This window comes from Anopheles darlingi, chromosome 3 (genome assembly GCF_943734745.1).
Source record: "Anopheles darlingi chromosome 3, idAnoDarlMG_H_01, whole genome shotgun sequence".
Taxonomy (NCBI): domain Eukaryota; kingdom Metazoa; phylum Arthropoda; class Insecta; order Diptera; family Culicidae; genus Anopheles; species Anopheles darlingi.
This window is the reverse complement of record NC_064875.1, coordinates 37,955,419-37,975,938: the sequence shown is the minus strand read 5'-3', so window position 1 is coordinate 37,975,938 and position 20,520 is coordinate 37,955,419. Positions and strand designations below refer to the sequence as shown.

At 43.5% G+C, this 20,520-nt stretch overlaps 1 protein-coding gene across 2 annotated transcripts in view; it reads left to right on the top strand.

Annotated features, from left to right (window-relative positions):
* Positions 1–13,434, top strand: part of LOC125957034 (uncharacterized) — a 92,146-nt gene extending 78,712 nt beyond the window's left edge. For both annotated transcript variants that reach the window (XM_049689392.1, XM_049689391.1), the window contains exons 15-18: positions 1–586; positions 2,352–2,453; positions 3,983–4,086; positions 13,024–13,434. The exon at positions 1–586 is cut by the window's left edge and continues 1,450 nt beyond it. In XM_049689392.1, the coding sequence (XP_049545349.1) occupies positions 1–586; positions 2,352–2,453; positions 3,983–4,086; positions 13,024–13,178 (947 nt within the window). In that variant the 3' untranslated portion in view covers positions 13,179–13,434. The remainder of the gene's footprint in view (positions 587–2,351; positions 2,454–3,982; positions 4,087–13,023) is intronic.
* Positions 13,435–20,520: the final 7,086 nt, after the last annotated feature.

Here is a 20,520-nt window from a genome sequence, read left to right as displayed (position 1 = left end):
CGTCATCCTCGTCATCCTCGTATGGTTCCTTCGTGCGCGAGGAAGTCGATTCATCGAGGGATCGTCGTGTAACCGTTGACGAAAAAGAGGACGATGTGCGAGAACCGGATGACAGCCATTACGGTGTGCTACATCACACACACGCCCATCACCGACGACGAAATGGAGCGAATCCTGCCACGATGCTGCACGATGAGTCGTCATCAGACCAAAACCAAGACGATGCCACCACCGACAGCCGGTGGGAATGGTTTAGCTCTTCACGAAAGCAAACCGGTAGCAAATTCTCACCACAGCCCGCCAGCCAGCGGGAACATACGGGTGCGGCATTGCGCGACGAGGATGACATTTTGCGCAATATGAAGTACAAAAACAAATACTTCCGGAAGTACCAGGGTGCGTGTTTCACCGGCACAGACAGCTATTTCCACTACAGCGACGCAGAGACGATGCGGCGCGTCATCAGCTACGAGATTGATTTGAATCTGCGGTTCAAAACGCATTCCACCAACGGGTTGATACTGTGGACCGGACGGCACAGTGCCCTCGAGGGGGACGATTTCCTTTCGCTCGGTGTCGAGAATGGGTAAGTAGATAATGCTCATTCGTCTATATATTTACTCCAATTTAATTCAATCTATCGCATTATGACACAGTTTAAGTTAAGAAATGGTCTATTAAACAGTTTTAAATGTTTGTTATGGCAATGGAATTGCACTTACCAATTTGTTCAAGTGTGCAATTCTTCTATATACTGCCGAGTGTTTCGGTATTGCAGGATATCAAGTTGAACTTCATTTGTCTGAAAAAATGTACAGCAATTGTGCTGCTTCATAAACATTCTTCGATAACCCATTACGCTGAGTGCATTGTATTGACAAGGAGTGCGACAAATTCCAACCATCAATTGCCGATCGTTGGATAATAGCAGCTAAGGATTCGCTCAACCCACATTAAAGGGAACAGGTAGAAGCCGACTTATTGCAACCCTATTCATATGGGCTACCTCACTAATCTCACAGTTAATGACAATTTATCGATCCAACCGGGGCAACACGTACATGTGCTACTTCGTCCGCTCCAATCATGCAACCATGGCTCCACCACAACCATGGTAACCGCATGGCCAATACATTCTGTCAAACCCCTCCGCGTATGCGCTTCGTAATTATAATGTACGGTAAGGCTTTCAAATTAAAATTCACATCGCGTGCAGCTGCCGTGGCATAAATGTTGCCTAAACACGGTGGTTAATACGCCACGCGTTCGCCACGGGACCGCGTTCTGGGATGGGAGGAAAACCTCACCCAGGCGGCGGACCAAACCACGATTCCGCGCGCAGGGTAAGCGACGGAACAAAGATCAGGACTCGTGTTGGTTTGATACACGGAAAATAAATAAAGAAAAATATCATTCGAATAGCAGAAGGACGAAACAAAAAAAAACGGAGAATGTCACATCGGTTAATGTGGCTCGAAATCGATTTCGCCTGTTTGCCTAAGCTCTCTCTCACACAGTAGCATAGTGAACGCGACAGGACGAGATAAGAATTTTAAGTTCCATGTAGCAGCCACTCGCCGCCGCCGCCGCCGAGCCATTTTGGATACCATTTTATCTCCTTCGAAGCGTACAGATAACAGGCAGCATTCGTAGGCAACCGAAGTTAGGACACTTGGACAGTTTTTCCCGTTCCGTTCCGTTTGTTCCCATTTTATCACACAATCTAATCAAATATCATAAAGCACCCCTAACCGGGAGCCAGCAGCAGCCAGCCGATCAAGAGCCACGAGGAATAGGGAGGGGATAAAAAAAAACTCCGAGATCTACGCGTTGACATACTCTATGTTATAGTCGATGCTTTTCCGTCTGCTTCTCCGAACCTGATCAAATATTGAACTAGTGACCATCAAAAAGAGCTTCGATGCTTCGATATCGCTTCGCCAACTGCTGCTGCTGCTCAACTTTTGCGTTGACCATCGGGGCACGGCACTCACTTTTACTCGTATGCAAAATTCTCGATTTCCTCGCGCACTGACGCGGGTTAGCAGCGAGGATGATGCGCCACCAATGACCAACAAAAGGAACCGATGATGAACGATTGAGCGATTGCTCAATGGATACTGAGCAAATTTAATCTTTCCTCCGGCATCCGGAAGCTTCTCCATTTCAATCGATAGCGATAGCGAACCGCTTCCACTGTCCGAGCCCAGGAGGCGATTGATGGCATGGCAACGCCGGCATGGCCATTTGTTTCACCTTACATTTGTTTGACTTAGCGCAACGACAACACACAGCGCTATTGAATCATTTCCTTTTTTTTTTTTTTGCTATTTCCTTTCTCTCCCGAACAGATTCCTTCATTTGCGGTATAACCTCGGGTCTGGTGAAGTTAATATCAAATACAACGCAACACGAGTCAGCGACGGTCTGTGGCATCGTGTACGGGCACTGAGGTGAGTGAAGTGAACATGATATTCGCTCTGTGTCGACTCGGATAGTCTTTTCATTCAACGTCAACAACTACTGCGGAACAGGATGAGGAGTTGGTTAAAGTGCGAAAATCTGAAATAGGTTTTGCGTCAGTCAGAAAAACGGTCGCTCTTGGAAGCCCCGCCGCATGCATCACCCCAGTCCCAGTCTTTTATGCAACTTTTTTTTTTCACCAAGAGGTCACCGTGGTTTTCCTAGCTCGCTGATCCGTAAATATTGTTTAGATTGTGGAATCCTGACAAACACGCGAGGTTGAATTTATTCATACGATCTGTTGAATCCGTCCCCTGCTAATACGATGTTCAATGCAGATGATTTTTACCGTGAAACCCGTGAAGGTGGTCCTGGTGGTCCTGTGGACCGCATCCGCAGCGATGTGCAGTTTCTAGTGTTTGGACATTGGATAGCTGGATTTTTCCGGCTGCTGCTGTGCCGGCAGTTGGAAATTTTCCGCTCTCCAGTGACGTATAAACTATCGTAACAGCCCGTACGCAGTAGTGGTCGCAGTGCAGTGCCACGTTGTGTTGTCGGCTACGGTCCACCACCACACCACCACACGTAAGGCCTAAACTTACCTTTTTCCCGTGCTCCCTATCTCGGTTTTTCCCTCACGCCGAGACTCACATATCCTCCCGTGCCATCGTGCATCGCTAATGTACCCATCGCCCGATGGTTTTCTAACAAAAACCAATTTTTCATGAATTATAAATCTATCAATCACCGGGTGAGCACCGGGAGGGTGACCAGATTGGGGGCGAGGGAAGGGTGCATGTGTGTGTGTGAGGGAAACCCCCAAGCACACCACCAAAATCGATAGCAGAAAATTTCCATAAACCCAGCGTTGCACGGTGGCAAATGGTCGAGAATCGTCGTTGGACCAACTCTCCCACCGGACGAACACAGGCGGCGGCGATCTTCAGCGACCAAGACACCCAAGAGCACCAAGAGCTACAGGAAAGCTGTTCTAACCAATTTTTCCATCTCTCTCTTTCTTTCTCTCTCTTTCTCTCTGGTTTCCACGGTCCCTGTTTACCTTTTTCGAATTTCATTTTTCATGGAAATGGTTTCACATACGCGACGTCATTCGTTCCCCGCACCCTGCGCATCGGACGACGGTTGGCCACGGTTGTCACATTTTCACCTTTTGGGCAAATTTGCCACCAATCCCCCCTTGGCCACGCATAACCGCGTGTATGTGTGTGCGTGTGTGGAACCATTGTGGTGGTGGCGGCATCTGGTGTGTTGCTCATCGTCGGATTCCTACGCCTGCTGCTGCTGTTGCTACGAAACCAACTTCAAAACCGGACAATTCGACAATGTCCATGACTCCTCACACCGAACGGAACGGGGTTTGGCACCCTGACCGCAACACTCCAATTCCCAATGCGCGACGTCATTTGGGCCCATTTTGGGGACCGGAAATATATAAAAAAAAAATCAAACTCACCTACACCTACCTCTGGCTGGCCAATCTGACTTGCAACGAACACAGAAACTCACAGGACGGCACACTGAAGGTTGACGGTGGAAAGCCAATCACCAGAAGATCGCCCGGTAAGCTGAGGCAGCTCAACACAGACACGGGCCTGTATGTCGGTAAGTGCTTGTATTTTTTCGTCCCTCATTCTCGGTCGGTCGGCCACATGTGTGTTGGCTTCTCTTGTTGGCGGGGCGACGACTCATTTCCGTATCAGCATCTGACGATCCCGAGGGGTTCCAGGTCCTTCCAGGTTCATCGTATCTTTCTGCCCTTCTACCGGCGACCGGGAACGAACGCGCGGCACGCTTGCCCAGGTCATATTGTGGGAGCAAAAACTTTTTAACGCTATCCACGGGTCGAGTATTTCTTTTTTATTGTTCCTTTCCCTATCTATCTGCAGCCATCTTCTTCCGACAGCTGCTCTATCTTTTGTGCTTTTGTGACCCGTTAGCAAACCATTGTTTACTCCTTTGCCTTATAGTCCTCGTTTAACCAGCACTTGGACTTGGACAGACACTTGTTCTTTGGCTTCTTTTGAAGAATGTTCTCTAGCTGCATTCTCTCTCTCTCTCTCTCTCTCTCTCTCTCTCTATAGAGTTCGTGCTGGTATAGCTTTGCCACAGACGAGAGACACTCAGCTTATGAGTATTAGATTCATGAGTGGGTCTATCGGTTCTGAGGTCGAGTGTTTTTCGGCTGATTGCAATCGATCTTTAAGTGTAGTGTTCGATGGGAATGCATCGGAAAATGGGAAATGAATTTGAAATGCATTGGTTGCAAAATATCACATTATTACAAAGTTACTATAACCGACTAGCAAACAGCAAAATGCTCTAAAGGAAAACACTATTTGCTTTAAAGACTGTAAATTGCATCTGTTGCGAGCATCTTCATCCATTTCAATCGCAAACATTCACCCTTTTTGTCATCTACCGCATTGGCATTGAAAGTCGCCGAAGTTCGATTTTTCGTCTCGCCATTTACGGAAAATCAATTACGCCCACTCAATGACCGAACATGATAGTCGATCGAAGCCATCAGAAATCAATCAACAGACGACCGTTAATCGAACGACCATGTCCATCAATCTCGGATCGAAGGCACTGTTAAATGCACAAACAACAATAAAAAAAAAAGGTATTCCAGTCAATTTTCCTTGAAACGAGACGGAATTAAGTTTTATTAAAAATGGATTTTGATGCGGGATATGCTTGCGCCATGCGCCATGCTGTGCCCTCTCAAAATAGCCAAATCAGATTCGGTAATCTCATTCCTCCGTAACAGGACGGTGGTGCGCTATACCTCAGGTTGGACTCTTTGTACTCAATACCCGTGGGTTGGCGAACAGTGACCCGGGGTTTTCATTGGCCTAATGGATTTACAATGTTAATGGCAGGTGGGCTTTCGTGTTTTTGGCTCGTCAGCTCGCACAGCAGACTGTAGAGTGGGAATGAGAGAGCGAGAGAGAGAGAGAGAGAGAGAGAGAGAGAGAGAGAGAGGGAGTGATGGTAACCACTCAGTTGCCTGGTGGAAAAGTGAAAATACTTCTAACCTCAAACCATGCTGGAAATCGAAGTAGGGCTGGTGTTTCATCTTTATGGAAAATTTACCTGCGAGCGTCTCAGCATTTTGCTTTGAAATTGTTAAATTGGAAAGGCTGCCATGGGGTCGGGAAATGCCAGGATTCCGGACAAGATTTCTTGCAGGGGAAAAATAAGAAATCATTCTGCGTTAAAAGACGAATCACTTACACGGAATTAATTTCACGCGAATAAAGAACCCACCCTAATGGCCAGCAATTAGTTTGTAAACCTGTTCCCGGTTTCTTTTTGAGAGGCTGTATAGAAACCATAATTTGAGCGTTGCCCGAAAAAACTTCGCGATGCGATGACATTAGCATCGGAGAATAATGTGAGATGGCGCTAATGTCGTTGATTCCCATAACAATGTTCTCCTTCTTCTCGGGAAAAGGGATTACATCAGTATCATAAGTAGGGATTGGTTTCTCCTCAACCTAATCCGCAGTGCTTTGGCGGTGGGAACGATGCAAACGAGCTCAAATCAATCTCGTTCTCTTTTATGGTGCAAGCATGTAATACTCTCTAAACTCATTAAAAGAGAATCGTAAAAAGAAGGGAGGATTAACGCGGACGTTAACGCCAACCACAATCATTGCAGTCATCGTTTGCCGACGTTCGTCTCTGCCACGCCGTTGCGCCGTCCTGACAATTTAGGGATCAAATTGTGAAAGGTTCGTTAAACTGCATCTGGTAAGGACTGGTTCAGTTTTACGATGCTACATACATTCGCAGAATTTGGAAAAGGCGCAAACAGTAATGGCTCGGTTCGAGTGCATAAGCTTCCTCGATAGCGATAGCTTGACGGTTTTCCCGTGGAAAGGAAAAGAAAATGCAGGCTAAAGCGATAAAAAAACGGGAAGCATGAAAGGAGTAGCAGATGATGATGGAAAAATATACGCGGAAAGGCCGCTCCAGTGCAACTATCTAAAATCCATAAACTGGAATTATATGAAATATGCTTCTGCCTCCCCAGATGCTGCGATGCTCCGTTTCCGTTTTACCGGACAGGAATCGTCCCTGCGAGCCGTGTTGTTTTCAACCGATCGGCGAAAACATTGCCGCCACGCGCGCTCGGGATAATCGACGATCACGGTTGTAAAAGTGAAACGAAGCAACGAAAACCACCCATTCCAGTACCACCCAGTTATAGTAGCGTTAGGGAAAAGGTTTCCAAAAGGGGCGCAAGAATCGACCAAAACCCCTGGTTCCAGCGGTACCGGTAAAGGTTTGGCAATAAAGATGATATTTATGTTATTCTATGCCGTTCGCTTCCGGCAATATGCTTGCCTTCGTTTTCGGTTTAAAAAGATTTAGCCGCAAACAAGAGTGCCAAGAGCATGGAACCAGGCTATACGATGCAATTTGGGCCTCCTTTGATCAGTATTGTCATTACGCTCGCCAGTTTGTCACTGATCTATCCCTGCAGTTGGGTTAAAAAAAAACTTATACTAATCGGGTTCGTGGACCATTTAGTCTATAGTGTATTTTTCATGGAAATGGCTTTGTAAACGCAATGTTTGCAATGTTTTGCTTTTCTAATCAGAAGATATTGAATTATTTGACTATTTGTGTATTTGTATTGGCACTGTAAAGCAGAAAGAATGGCATGTTGCAATATTGATTCGCAATCCAAAATTGATTTAGATGCAAGAAAATTTGACGATATAAAATGGACTGTGTGTGGAGTATCTGTGTGTACATATGATATAGAAAGATAATGTACCACATGTATCACACGAAACATTCTACTGAATAGCTATATTATGACTAGTTATAGAGAAAAATATAGTACCAAACCGAATGGTCCGCGAACCCGATCAACGTAAGTTTCTTTTTTTATCCCCTTTCATATTTTTTATGAATTTAAAAGCATATTTGTGTTTATCTACTAAAAAAATACCATATTCAAGTCGATCGTATTGTTAGTTTTGAAGAATTAAAAAAATTGAATGAAAATAGGACTAATATAGGACCTGTAGGATTAAAAACAATTTTGATAAAACTGGTGCTGGCATTGGCAATAACTCAATTTCAGGATACTATTAATCCGTGTGTTAATAAGAATTCCCAAGATAAGAATTTATTTGCATGCTTCGCAATATCTTCAATTTCGATTCGAAGCATTTTTTAGAACACTAAGGATATCGCACCAAAGCAATGCAGTTTTATCCAGTTCGAAGCGCTTGGAATAAACCAGTGGAACACAATTGAAAAATTGGTATTAGTTCCGTCTAAAAGGAATTACACTTGAGGTTGGCGCACTTTTAATTTTTCTAATTCACGATAAAAGATATCGGTACTGTTACTCCAGAGTAGCATTGTCGTATCTAAAATGGCAAATAGATTAGACTATCTGTTGCTATTTGTTATAAGCAAGTCTAGCGTAATAATTCTTTTACAACAACTGACCGATCGCAATTCATGATTGAACCGTTTTTAAGCCAAGGGTAAATGCAGCAGAAAAGAGAAAACAGAAGCAGATGCTTCAGCCTTCATCCTTCGATTACTGCTACTGAAACCGTGCGCTATTACAACGAAAGTGATGGAAAACGAAGGCGTTATGCAAAACAATTCATCCCGCGCTTTGATCATTTCGATGGAGAACAACAAAAATGGAACAACCATTAACATTTTTATTGGTCTCGATTATGCTGTACTGCATGTGTTACAACATTGGGTGGTAACAGCTGCACACATCCATTGTTGATGGGATGGCAATATGCGACGGGGAAAAAAAAAAAACTCCCGATTGAGCTGAGCGAAAACATCGGGTGGTGCTTATTATATTGTTCCACGGTGGTACAGGTTTCACTCGGCATGCGATCGGGCATAGGGCAAACATCAACCTCTAGCGGTGGAACACGAGAAATTGGGGAAAACCATACACCGCCCACAACCACCCACACCACGTCCTAGAAGGCGACAATTTATGGTTCGCACGAATGTGCCACTTACTCCCGTACTCCGCTCGTTCACTCTCACCACACTCACTCTCTCTCTTCACACTCGACAGCTGCATTCGTTGACATTCATATCACTACCACTTAGTGACGCAGAAAGGGAAGAGATGAAGAAGAGGATATGTCACCGGAGGGATAGTAGGTGATGGGCGCAAGTTTCGAAAGCGAAATGATATCTTCATTTGTCATGGAGTACCGTCGTTGTGTTGTGCATCACCGTACCACCGTACCGCACCGCACCGCACCACACTGCAAACCGCACACACATACAATTCATTGCCACTATCACACGCTCGAACGAGATGGGCAAGAGTCAGAGTCGACTCAAAGGATAACAGGAGCCAGGAAAAAATGTAAAAAATATACACGAACATTTATATAGTTTTCGCCCATTTGACATGAGAGCAGCGGTGTTGAAGCGGTGTTTGCACATTGTGCATGCACACTCGTGACACACTCGCTGGTCTCTGGACAACTCTTCAGTGTGTGTGTGTGTGTGTGTGTGATGGAAAATGGGAAAATGTTACCTCCACACCTCCTCCTCCTCCCTTGCCCATTACTCATTGGTAAATGGTTATTGAAAATGTTTCACATGAAAGTTGATTTATGTGCCACACACATGGTAACTGTGCCGCCATTGCCAAAAACTTGCACTACAATAATGGACGATGGTCAGTAGAGGGACAGCTGCGACCGACCATCGCATCAAGCCTCGTTAACTCAAACGCTACGTACAAGATATGCCGATAGAGCAGCGTGCGACGTTTGATATTCAAATTTATCGTTTCGCATAAAACATTTTTGTCATCTTTGTTGGCGCTGCAGATTGTGTTTTGTGCAATGGCCGGTTAAGGATAACGCTTTAAAATTGGCTTCCCATTCGGTACCAGTATGACCTTTAACTAGAAATGCTGTTAAAGATGATTCCTTCATCAATACTTTGATTCAGTTGTTTGGCGCGATACTTAAGGAAACAATGTTGATAAGGTCCAAATTAATTAGAATACCTTCTACAATATGTTAATGGCTGAGTCGTCGTTCTCTCATGTCATATCAAGCTTATCATCGAACGTCGATCGATTGCTCCTCATATACAAACCGGTAAAATTTAGTTCAATTTTAGCCAGCTGTCCCTATACTTGTCTGGTGTTTACTTAAATACCTTCGTTTCCGTATTATCATAAAATATAGGGTAACTTATTATCAAACGTATCTGGCAGAAGAATGTAACAGTCACAAGGGGCGCTATAGACACGAAATATTTTGTGGTTAAAATGGCTACTAAGGTTGTCCCACATAGAACCCAAGGTGTGTAATTCATAAGAAATAGGTGAAAATTAGAAGAAATCAATAGACACTAGAAAATAACCATAATAACATGACGGAAACCATTTTCTATGACAAGCTACACAAACAAATACATGCTGACATGTTTAACCAATCCGGAGCTAACATTTGCATTAAAAAAAAGAGACAAAATTTGAATGGTGATAAGAAAAATACTAAGACAGATAATTGAGATCTGTAAACTGCATTTGAAAGGTAATTTTATCACCTTTTCACACAAAATTATGATTGCGCCATTCCGAGCCCCCATCCGGTAGTTAACTGAATTTTTCGACATGAAGGTCGAAAACTCGTTTGCACACTTGTTTTTCAGATATTTCTGTCCTTTTTTGATTGATTCCTTCTCCGTTTTCACCACAAAGTTGTTGCAATAGATGCTACAATTTAGGTTTGCACCGAATTTTTCGATGGGATGCTGCTGGTGGACGTTGAGCGGGTTCGTCACCTAGGGTACCATATTGATATTAACCACTCCATTTCCTCTGACGATCACTTCGAGTACCAGACCCGGCCAGATCTGTAGGTTTTCGTTCTTATAGTGTTCCTTGGTGAACGGCGCAACTTCCAGCAGGCACCTTTTTGTTATAAAAATCCCATTTCACGGCCAGTCCGGATCTAAAGACGAACGATTGATTGCCTGCCACAGCATTACCTTCTTGGGGAAGTTGGTGTGTGGGTGGACTGCACTCCGGAGTTCACTTTTTTCGTACAAGAAGTAAAATAAGAAGTGGCTTTCCAATGGATGTGATCCTGGATAAGATAGGCCTCGCGGTTCATCACCACCGCCTCGTCGCGATTCACCGAGAACATCTGTTTGACGATCTTGTTCAGTTGCTGCCGCTATGACATTACCTGATGATCCGAGACCAGTGGACGGCATTTTCGCCTTCTGACATGTATTTCTATGTTTGTCAGGTACTTCTACATTTTTTGGTTAGTTCTACCGACCTCCCGGACCATCGCACGCAGCGGTGTAGCCATTTTTCTGTCAGTCTTCCTCTTCAGCATCCTTTGGAGCTTCTTGGTGCTCAGAGCATCGGCCGTACGAAACCGAACCATCTCTCGATACTCTAATTGTTGTCCATTAGTGCCAAGATGCTTTAGATGCCGAAACAGAAGTCTCCGACATCTACAAAGTTCCATATGATGCCCATTTCCGGCGTAGCGGACTACCATTTTTAAAACGCGCAAATGTCAGAACGAAATAGGTTCACTATTTTCGTCATCACTTTTAGAGTTCAACTGATAGAGGTTTCAAATTTTGCGAGTACAATGATAAAAGTACCTTCCAAATGCAGTTTGCAGATCTCAAATATCTGTCTTAGTTTTTTTCTTATTACCATTCAAATTTTGTCTCCTTTTTTTAATGCAAACGTTACAACATGTTTCATGATTCTGGATTCTGTTTGAATCAAGCTATGAATTTGCGCATCGTCACAGCATGCCATACCGGATCGAAAATCCTTCGTAGAATTTCTTCTCACTCGCAGCCACGAGCTTTTACGCCTTTCTGGAAAGGGTCTATAAGCATATGGAAGTACTAGCCTTATAAAGGTACCATTCTGTTTTGAGCTAGTCCTTTATACAATAGGTTTCCTGAGTGGATACGTTTCCTTGGGTTAATCGTAATTTTAAAAGGACACCAACTTTCGAAGGGCCACGTACAGATCTTTGATATCAATTCGAGTGCCTTGGCATGGAAGTGGCAATTAAAGCCGTTCGAGATGCCGTTCGATAAATATTGAAAAAGCTCCCAAACGCGATAAGTTATACCTTCAATAACATCGAGCGTTTCTCATAAATTCCCTTTAAACACGAATGTCACATGAGTGTTGCGGGAGTGTGGAAAACTTTTTCCTATCTGCTATCCTTCCCGTATCAACTCTAACCCCCCCCCCCCCCAACCCCTCTAAAAAGGATAGTCTGTAGGGAGGAAGGAAGACTTGCGGGAGAAAAGGGTTTGGCACACCAATATATTTTGAAATTCAAATTGTGCTTCTGCCGGCCGGCCAACTTTCCCGCAGTCAAGTGATTCCACCACATGGCGGTGGCCCCACACACACACACACACACACACACACACACACACTCTAATGCGCACTGTCCCGCTGCTCGGCTACACACGGCCCCGATCGGTAAAGCACCTAACGGCAATCAATGCTGAACGGAATCGGATGCTCCACCATCCGATATTCACTAATTTCCCAACGAACGGACTAATCAAGCTGCGATCCCGTAGCCATACCCCGGGTGACCCCCGGGTCGAGCTAATTTCGTTATTAATTAACTCGTCCAGCGTAATACAATCCCCTGCCCCCTCCTCCTCCTCGGCTCGGCGACAAATCGGTAAATTTGAACTGCGTACGTGCCACGTACACACGGACCCGCTTTCAATCGGAATCGGACATATGTTTTGTGTGGCCTCTAGTCTCCTGGTCTAGCCGTAGGATCTTTGATTCACCATTTATAACATCCGCGGTGTTTGCACTCGACTCGAGCCTTTTAGCTTTCGATAGGATTTTTTTTTGTTTCAAAATATTTGCAAACAAAGAATAGATCATTCATATCAATTAAACTGCCTGCGTTTTGAGCGCTTCAGTGAGCCATCATTGCGTTGCCGGAATGCGTGGGCCTCCCCCATTATCGGTTTAGCATTTTAATTTCCTTTTCAACAGCAAATTGATTTCATTCTCGGTAGGAATCGTTGCGACTGTGCAGTGAGGATGGGAGGTTATATCTGGTTGACTTTTGGCACCATTCCACAAATTTACTAGCCGAACTCGGTATCGATACGGTTAGCAAAAATTCAATGCCGCACATCCCGATGGCGTGTTATGGCCATGTTTGGATTTACATAAAATCGCAAGCAGCTGCCGAGCACTGCGTAACATCTGCTCCGGAAATCACAATCTCCAACTATCTGCACGCTGGAGCGGAGGAGGAAAAACGGAGACACCACATGCAATGAGCATCGCGAGCGATTTTGTAACCCCGGCAACCCCGGAGTCCTCGATTTTCCCAAAAATTGCAAATCGAAAGTACCGTCGGATGCTGGTTTGGTTGCTAGGCAACTTTTCGCGCGCCGCTTTCTCGACCCGATTGGCGGCGGGATTCGCAGGCGAATCGAAATTAACTAATTTGAATATTTAATATATCCATTCGCCAGGTGGACTGCCAGCCACGGCGCACTACACTCGCCAGCGATACCGGTCCGGCATTATGGGCTGCATCTCGGAGCTGATACTGGCCGGTGAGCTGCGGCTGAACTTCGATGCGACGATACTCGGAACCGCACACAACGTCGAACCGGGTGCTCCATGAAGGTAGATGCTGTAGGATTCTGCAATGGCCAGTCGGGCGACCCTCCTAGTGGACGGTAGTGTCCAGTTATCCATGCTGCTTGCGGTTACACGTAGCGAACGGCTGGCGGCGGTGGCGCATGCAACGAAATCCGATCAGTGGTTTGCCCAACTACCACCACGTGTCGCTCCGGCTTTGCCATGGCAGGTAGAAACGGCATGGTATGGAGAGAAAGGTAATGCACCAAATGCAAACGATGTTCGAAGGGGTGGAGGGGGGGGGGGTCGAATATAGTATAGTAAAAGTAAAAAGTAAAAAGTAAAAAGTAACGAAGCAAAAACAACAAACAAACAAAAAAGAAGACAGAACAGAACACCGATGCAGCAAACACAAAATAGTAAGAAAAAGCAAACGAAAACAAACTCAAAAAAAAAAACAAACGCAACCATTTCGAACTGTAAAAGGTCAATCAGCAAAGCACGCAAAAAAGGGAGCAGATTAGACGCGAGTGCGAGAAGATAGTGTCTCTGTGTATAGTGATTAAAAAGCCCAGCCCTATTTATTATGGAAAACGGAGAAAAATGCTGCTGAAAAAACCATATTTGTGTTTAAAGCTAACGGCGACGGCTAGTGGCCCCCCCCTTAGCAGGTAAGAGAAAGGTAGAGAATAATGAACGAAGAGTGGAGAAAGTAAATGTAAGCTGCACAGCGGACAACTGCAGCAGTAGACTGGGTCGGAACGAATGTATGAAAGTATGAGCGATCGTGCTGGATGTGAAATGGCTTGTATGTAGTTGCGGATGCGGATGTAAAATGGTAGCGAAAGGAGATAGCGGAGGGTTGATGATGATGATGGTTTTTATATATACAGCGCAGAGCGTGAACGCAATGGAGCATAGGAAGTTTGAGGCTGATAAGAGGAGAACCGCTCTCTTCTACTGCATCAACACCCCTGCATCACACGATCATAAGGGGACACGATCAAAATAATTGAAAATCAATCAATTGAACAGCCAGTTAACACGCCCTGGTAGCGTCAATTTTAATTAACAGTTTAAAAAAATCGAAACCGGCTGCCCAGTGGTGCAAGAGATCAACTACCAGACAAGACAACGTTGCACGTTGTATTCATAGGTCACGATGAACGTTTTTTTTTTTTGGTGCAATGTGAGATGAGTCATTTCATTCTGCTATCGTATCTGCTTGAAATGATTTCATGCCCTTTCCCATACACATAAAATCATTTTTCTTCCTTTTTCCTGGAAAAGAACTACGATTCCTTCAACAATCGTGATTGTGGGACTCCGATGCGTCGTACCAGAGTGACAGCTGTCATCGCTAGAAATAATTCATCAATCGAAAATCGACAACCTTATCGAACAACATAATGGAATGGGACGCTACAACTGGTTCCCGTTGGACTTCACTGGAAGTAAATACCACATAAAGCGAAGGATAAAGGAAAAGAATACATACACACACCCCAAGTAGGGCCATACAGAATGGCGCAAACTAGACATCCGCGCGACGTCCTTGTGTCCTTTGCTTCCTGGAAAAGTGAGGAAACTAGTAAATCAACGCCCAGGCGCACCTCACCGAGCACCGAGGGCGGCTAAGCTAACCTTCAGTTAATGTAATCATAACTTTTTCAATATTTTTACGCCTCCAGCATTATAATTTCCATAAGTGAGCGTTTTAGTTTTTAAACACCATCTGCTAGATGGAGGTGCCAGGTCGCCCGTGTACTGCAATTTTATTCAGCGAGATTATTGTGATTCCATTGAGGGTGATTAACAGTTTCTAGTGATTGGAATTGAAACTTGGATTGGGATAGGAAACCCTCGCTTACACATTTGTTGCAAAGTAGTTGTTTGAAAGTATATGACTTGAAATAACTTGCCAGCTGCTTGCTTCGTCGTAAATGGACGGCAAAAGAGAGGCAGATGCCGGAACTATCTTTCCTAACAGAAAGTTGGAACAGAAGTTTGATGATACATAGGCAATGACTTTATATACGAAGCCCTACCCTGTGGTACGCCTTCTGATCGATTTTTTCTCTTTTCGATTAACAGGAACCTCCTGGAACCCACTCAATAACGAACTAACTTGATTCGATTTTCCATTATTTTCCAAGAACACAAACCCCACCCCGCCTCCCTTCTTTGCTTGACGCTTAAAAGGAATGAAAGCTATAAATTAGGGAAAATTTATACGCACGTATGGACGCCATTATTACGGGGGGTATTTCACAGAGCTCTAGATCATTCTAGCTCATGCCGACATGCAAGCGGTGTTATCCGTATCCTTCTTTTCTCTGCACCTGGACAGCTAGTAGGCCAGGTTTTAGGCACATTGGATGATTTATGGCCAACGCTTCAATGCCGGGATCCAACTCGCTTCGAACGGTGTTTATACGGCTTGTTTTTGTTACGCTAGACACACTTCATTCTTTAAAAAACCTTTAGCCTGTTCTACCTGTTCGAACGTTTAATTAAAACTACGTACCCGTACTGCTGCGCTTAGACGAACTACTTCTATGGCCTCCATGGCTTGCTCGGTGGCGAGCGGCTGATGTTGGGTTCGTGATTGTAAGTTGGAAAGAAGCTTTATTAGCCAATTAGTGAATCGGCAAACATCGACAAAACGAGCAAAGGATGTCCACACAGCGTTATCTATATTACTAGCTTCGATAGATAATTATTTACATTACGGTCCTGTGTCTAATTATGTTTTTAGTTATTTTTTTACATATCTTTAATAACTTCAAATACTGCTTTCAAGAGATAGTTTTTTTGCTTTCCGGAATACACGTGCGAAATGTTACCCTTTCTGTAACCAACGTAAGAGTCCCGTCAGATCACCAGGGACCGTCTTGATAAACGAATCGTTTGCCGGACTTAATGGGACGAGTCTCATCTTTTAAATATTTGCTCCCCGCGCTCGCATTACCACACACATTAAGCCTCGCCCAGCGACGATGGAGCAAAGTTTGCGTAATCAAATAAATCCCGCTGGCTGCGGAAGTCCGTTTAAGATACGGACGACAGTATCTGGCTAGGTGGTGGTGGTGGTGGTGTGGCGGGTACGGGGACAAAACAAACGCAGATGCTGATAGTGGAGGGATGCGTGTAAATAGAGCGACAGGCGGAGTGGAAAAGTGGAGTGATAAAAAAAAGGGAGCGCAAACACCACGGAATTCAGTCAATTCGATCCTTTGCTGGGTGCGCAGAGAAATGGGGAAAAAACGGAAAACTGCAAAACAAAACTGCTTCGTACATTTCACTAACGATCGATACCATTTCTTAGTGAGTAAACCAACAGTGAAACATTTCGTTGTCATCGAGCATTAGCCGTTAACATACACGCGCGCGCGCCACCTCATGATGCTACCCCATTTGGTGGGCCAAAAACAAAAAAAAAGGAAAGCCACTGACCAGACAATTAAGCAATTTATTGTGCATATCATACAAGAGAGGCATCATGAGCCTTGGTGTTGAAGTTTTGACGAGTTTCGAGTTTTTTGTTTTGGTTTAATTTAACTAAACGAATTTTGAGTGATCGTACAGTGCTTTTGGATGTGTCACCACTACTGAATATGGGACGACGAAAGTACAGGGATCTATCAAAAAGGCTTATCAATGGAATGCAAACAACATGAGATCAGCAGATCTTCAACATTGCCCATCACTGTTTCATACAGCAGCGTACATGATTTATTATTGCCTCTCTCTCTCTTTATCTCTCTGCATTGCTAGGGAAGGAAGGGAACGCTAGGGGGCGCTTCGATGCGCTTTATAAAATGTATGAACCAACAAAAGTGCTTTACCTAAGAAACCAATCGAAAATAGTAGAGCATACGCAACACGCAGACTTAAAACAAGAACAAACAACACAACCATGGAAATAGATAACACAAACCTTGGCATAATGATTTAATAGCATCACTTTCATTGAGATACCGTTTTTAACCAGATGCGTCAGTTAACAACGGTGGTAACAACGTAGTTGAGTGGATGTTCGAAAGAAACATAGCGATGAATGTGTTAGAATTCTGCCAAACGCTTACTGCGATACGTTTTGTTCGATTTAATTTTTTTACATTCCATCCGTTTGTATTGTTAGGTGCTTGAGTAGAAGTATGATTTTGTCAATCAATTTCGTTTACATCCACCAAACAGTCGTTTTTAAGCAAGCAAACGGTGTCAAGCGGCACGGGCTGTAGTCCCAGTTTCATGTGCTTTTAGCTGCATCATATTGTACATACATCACGAATCTCGATCGATGCAAATATATCCATCACCGAATAAAGTCACCGAAAATGCTTTCCTGTTGTGATGCGGCACTGCTGCAAACGATATACAGCAAATAGTATAAATCTATTCGACATTTTTAAAACTGGAATAAACTTTCAACACCGAGATGCGGGCGAGATGCGGTTGGTGTAGCAGATTTTTGTAATCCTCATCCACATCACAGAATCACAAAACACAGATTGAAGTATAATGCAGTCAAAAGAAAAGAAAACAGTTGTCTATAGAATATGTTGTATATCTAGACTAGCTAGCCAGAAGAAGTAAATTATGTGCAGCAGTAACAAGAGACAAAAAACAGAACACAGCGTATAACAAGTAGATGAAAGATGAAGGCAATGAGCATACGAGGTTTATGGAAGGAGAAGTGCTAAAACCCAGTCAACCCACAATGATGGAACGTAACAAATCTGGTCTCCCCATTTCCGTGCTGTACATAACACTGAACTAAACAAACAAAAAAAACATCCAGTATCCGCCGAATAAACCAAACCGAGCAATGCCATGGCGCAAAACTTAATTAAAAACCAAAAAAAACAAAAAAAGAAGAATCAACCTGCTTATACACATCACTATATACACATTATATATACATATAGATATATACATTTATGTAAACGTGTGTCTGTAACCACTGTGTGAGCAGCAAGTGGCAGTAAGCAAGATTAAATGAAGCATCGATACAACGGCTCGAAGAACATGTATAGTCGAAGAGAATGCAGAACAAGAGTAGACTCACAGCGTGCAGAGATTAGCGGTTGAGGACACGAAAGCCTAGAAAATCAATAAAACAAATGAAATCGTCGCCGTCGTCGAGGTAAATGTGTATGTAATAGGATTTACTATTGGTATGATCGAGCGGACAACCAATTGATCAATCTCGTTTTGTGGTCACTGCGTTGGCGCATGAAGTGGAAAGGAACACGTTTTCTTTTAGTTTGCATCAGCAAATAATGCGAACATCACTGGTCTCATTAATCATTTGTTTGAAGCGAGGCGAGACAATCTTTGCTTGATTAGTGAAAAATTAGACATTTTATCGACAAGGATTTGGTTGCCCGATTAAAAAAGTTTCAACAATGGAATATCATTTGTATGACTATTTCACAAGAATGGCAGCAAGAAATAGAGTGAGAAAATTGCGCGACGAAAAGGATCATCAGCGAATCAGTTCCGCTAAAAACATTTCACGAAAAGCGATCGAATTGTGTTAACTCATGCCCATAATTTGTCTAATAAATGCGAGAATGGAAGTGAAAAACCAAAGTAGTTTAATTCATTATTAATAGTTGAGAAATAAAATAAATTTAGTGTTATTATTGGTTGGTTTTCCTGTTACTGTATTGTTAATTTATTGCTTTCCTCTCGAAATATTGTCACCGCAAACTAAGTATCATCAGTCAAGTAACCACAGTGTTGGCGCTTGGCCCTGGATCCTCCCGGAATTACTTTTGATTTTTTCTTTTTCGCAGCAGAGAAGGACCATATTTCCACGATAAAATGAAGTGCTACGAGGCCTACTCAGAGAACTCAGATGGAAAACTGAGCCGAGTTATTTCTACAGAAGCTGAAAAACCTCTTCAACTTCTTTGACCACTGCTTTAGAGGGATATTAAATTATTTATTTTTTTAGGTTTTTTTTATACACATTTTTAATACTTTTCTTCATAAAAACTTTTCATAAACGCGAGTCTACATAGTGTATTAGTGTGTTGTCTGTAGTCTGTGAAATCTCCGCAACAACCCGTGTTCATGCCCATCAGCAATACCATGATCACCAAAGTCAACCTGAACACCCAACTTTTCTTCAAAATTCTCGAAAAACATTCTGAAAATCATAAGAAACTGCAACAAATAAAAAGAAATAGTAACGACAGCAATTTGGTCTCTATGGAGAGATTTATCATTCACCACTTTTGGCATATTTGTGCTAGCATTCATCGTCCTCATGAAGCTACGAAGCAAATCAACTGTAATCAAAATCAAAACTGAAACCAGCAAACAAGAAGCCAACCAACGAGGAATGGGGATGGAAGAAATCGAACGACAGCGATAATATTAGCCACCTTTGCACACCCGTTGATCCAGGAGGCCTCAGGAAGGGAACACTTAGCAAGGCAGTAATTAATGCCGCATTAGCTGTAACACCTTGTTTCCTAATTTTGTATTTTTTTTTTTTGAAAATTGTAACTTCCACCATCTGTATCACCATTAGGACATAAGAAAGTCACGTGTCACGTGGACATAAGTCACGTGGTCAGTGAACGCTGCATGAGCCACCGGCATTCCGATTCGTAGCGCAAAAAGGATTGCGCGATGCCGACTGCTCCGAAATGCTCTCAAAGTGCCTCGCCAGCAAAGTCATTTTCTGAACCTTCGCCATTTTCAGCAGCCGCTAGTACATTGTATGCTGGAACTGGAGCCTACCGGTGTGCTTAAAATTAATATTCGGAACAGGTCGCAGGGTATGATAAGACATTCCCGTGCATCTTGCAAGCGTTTGCAAGGTGTTTGAAGTAGTTTGTGCAGGCAGGTAACACCAATCGGTGCACTGGCAACAGCTATTCGTCGCTAAACTGTAGTACCAGGTCGCAGTAGCTGATATCGTTGAAGAGGTTGAACAGGCTTTCAATACCTCTCCCCAGTTTTTCTCGTCCACTGATTCGCTGTTGCTCACTTTTTGCATTTTGGTAGTAAGAATTTGTCCACGTCTGCTGGCAAAAAGAAAAACAGGTAACTACGTTAGGGTCCAGGGTCAAACCAAAAAAAAACAATACTTTACTGCGTAAATTTACCACTAGCGGCAAAACGAGCGCTAGAACTACAAATATAACGGGAATATTTGAAAAAAAAACCAACCTCCTAGTCATGAAGCAGCCCGCATAAACAGAGAACGCAGGAGAAGTCACGTGCGCGCTTGATGTACTTGTGATATTCTGTGCAGATATATGTATAACACCCAAATTTAAAAATTGAAATAAATATGGTTTATTTATTGCATTTTAATTTAAAATATTAAATAAATCAAACTAATGTAAAATTAAAAATCACGG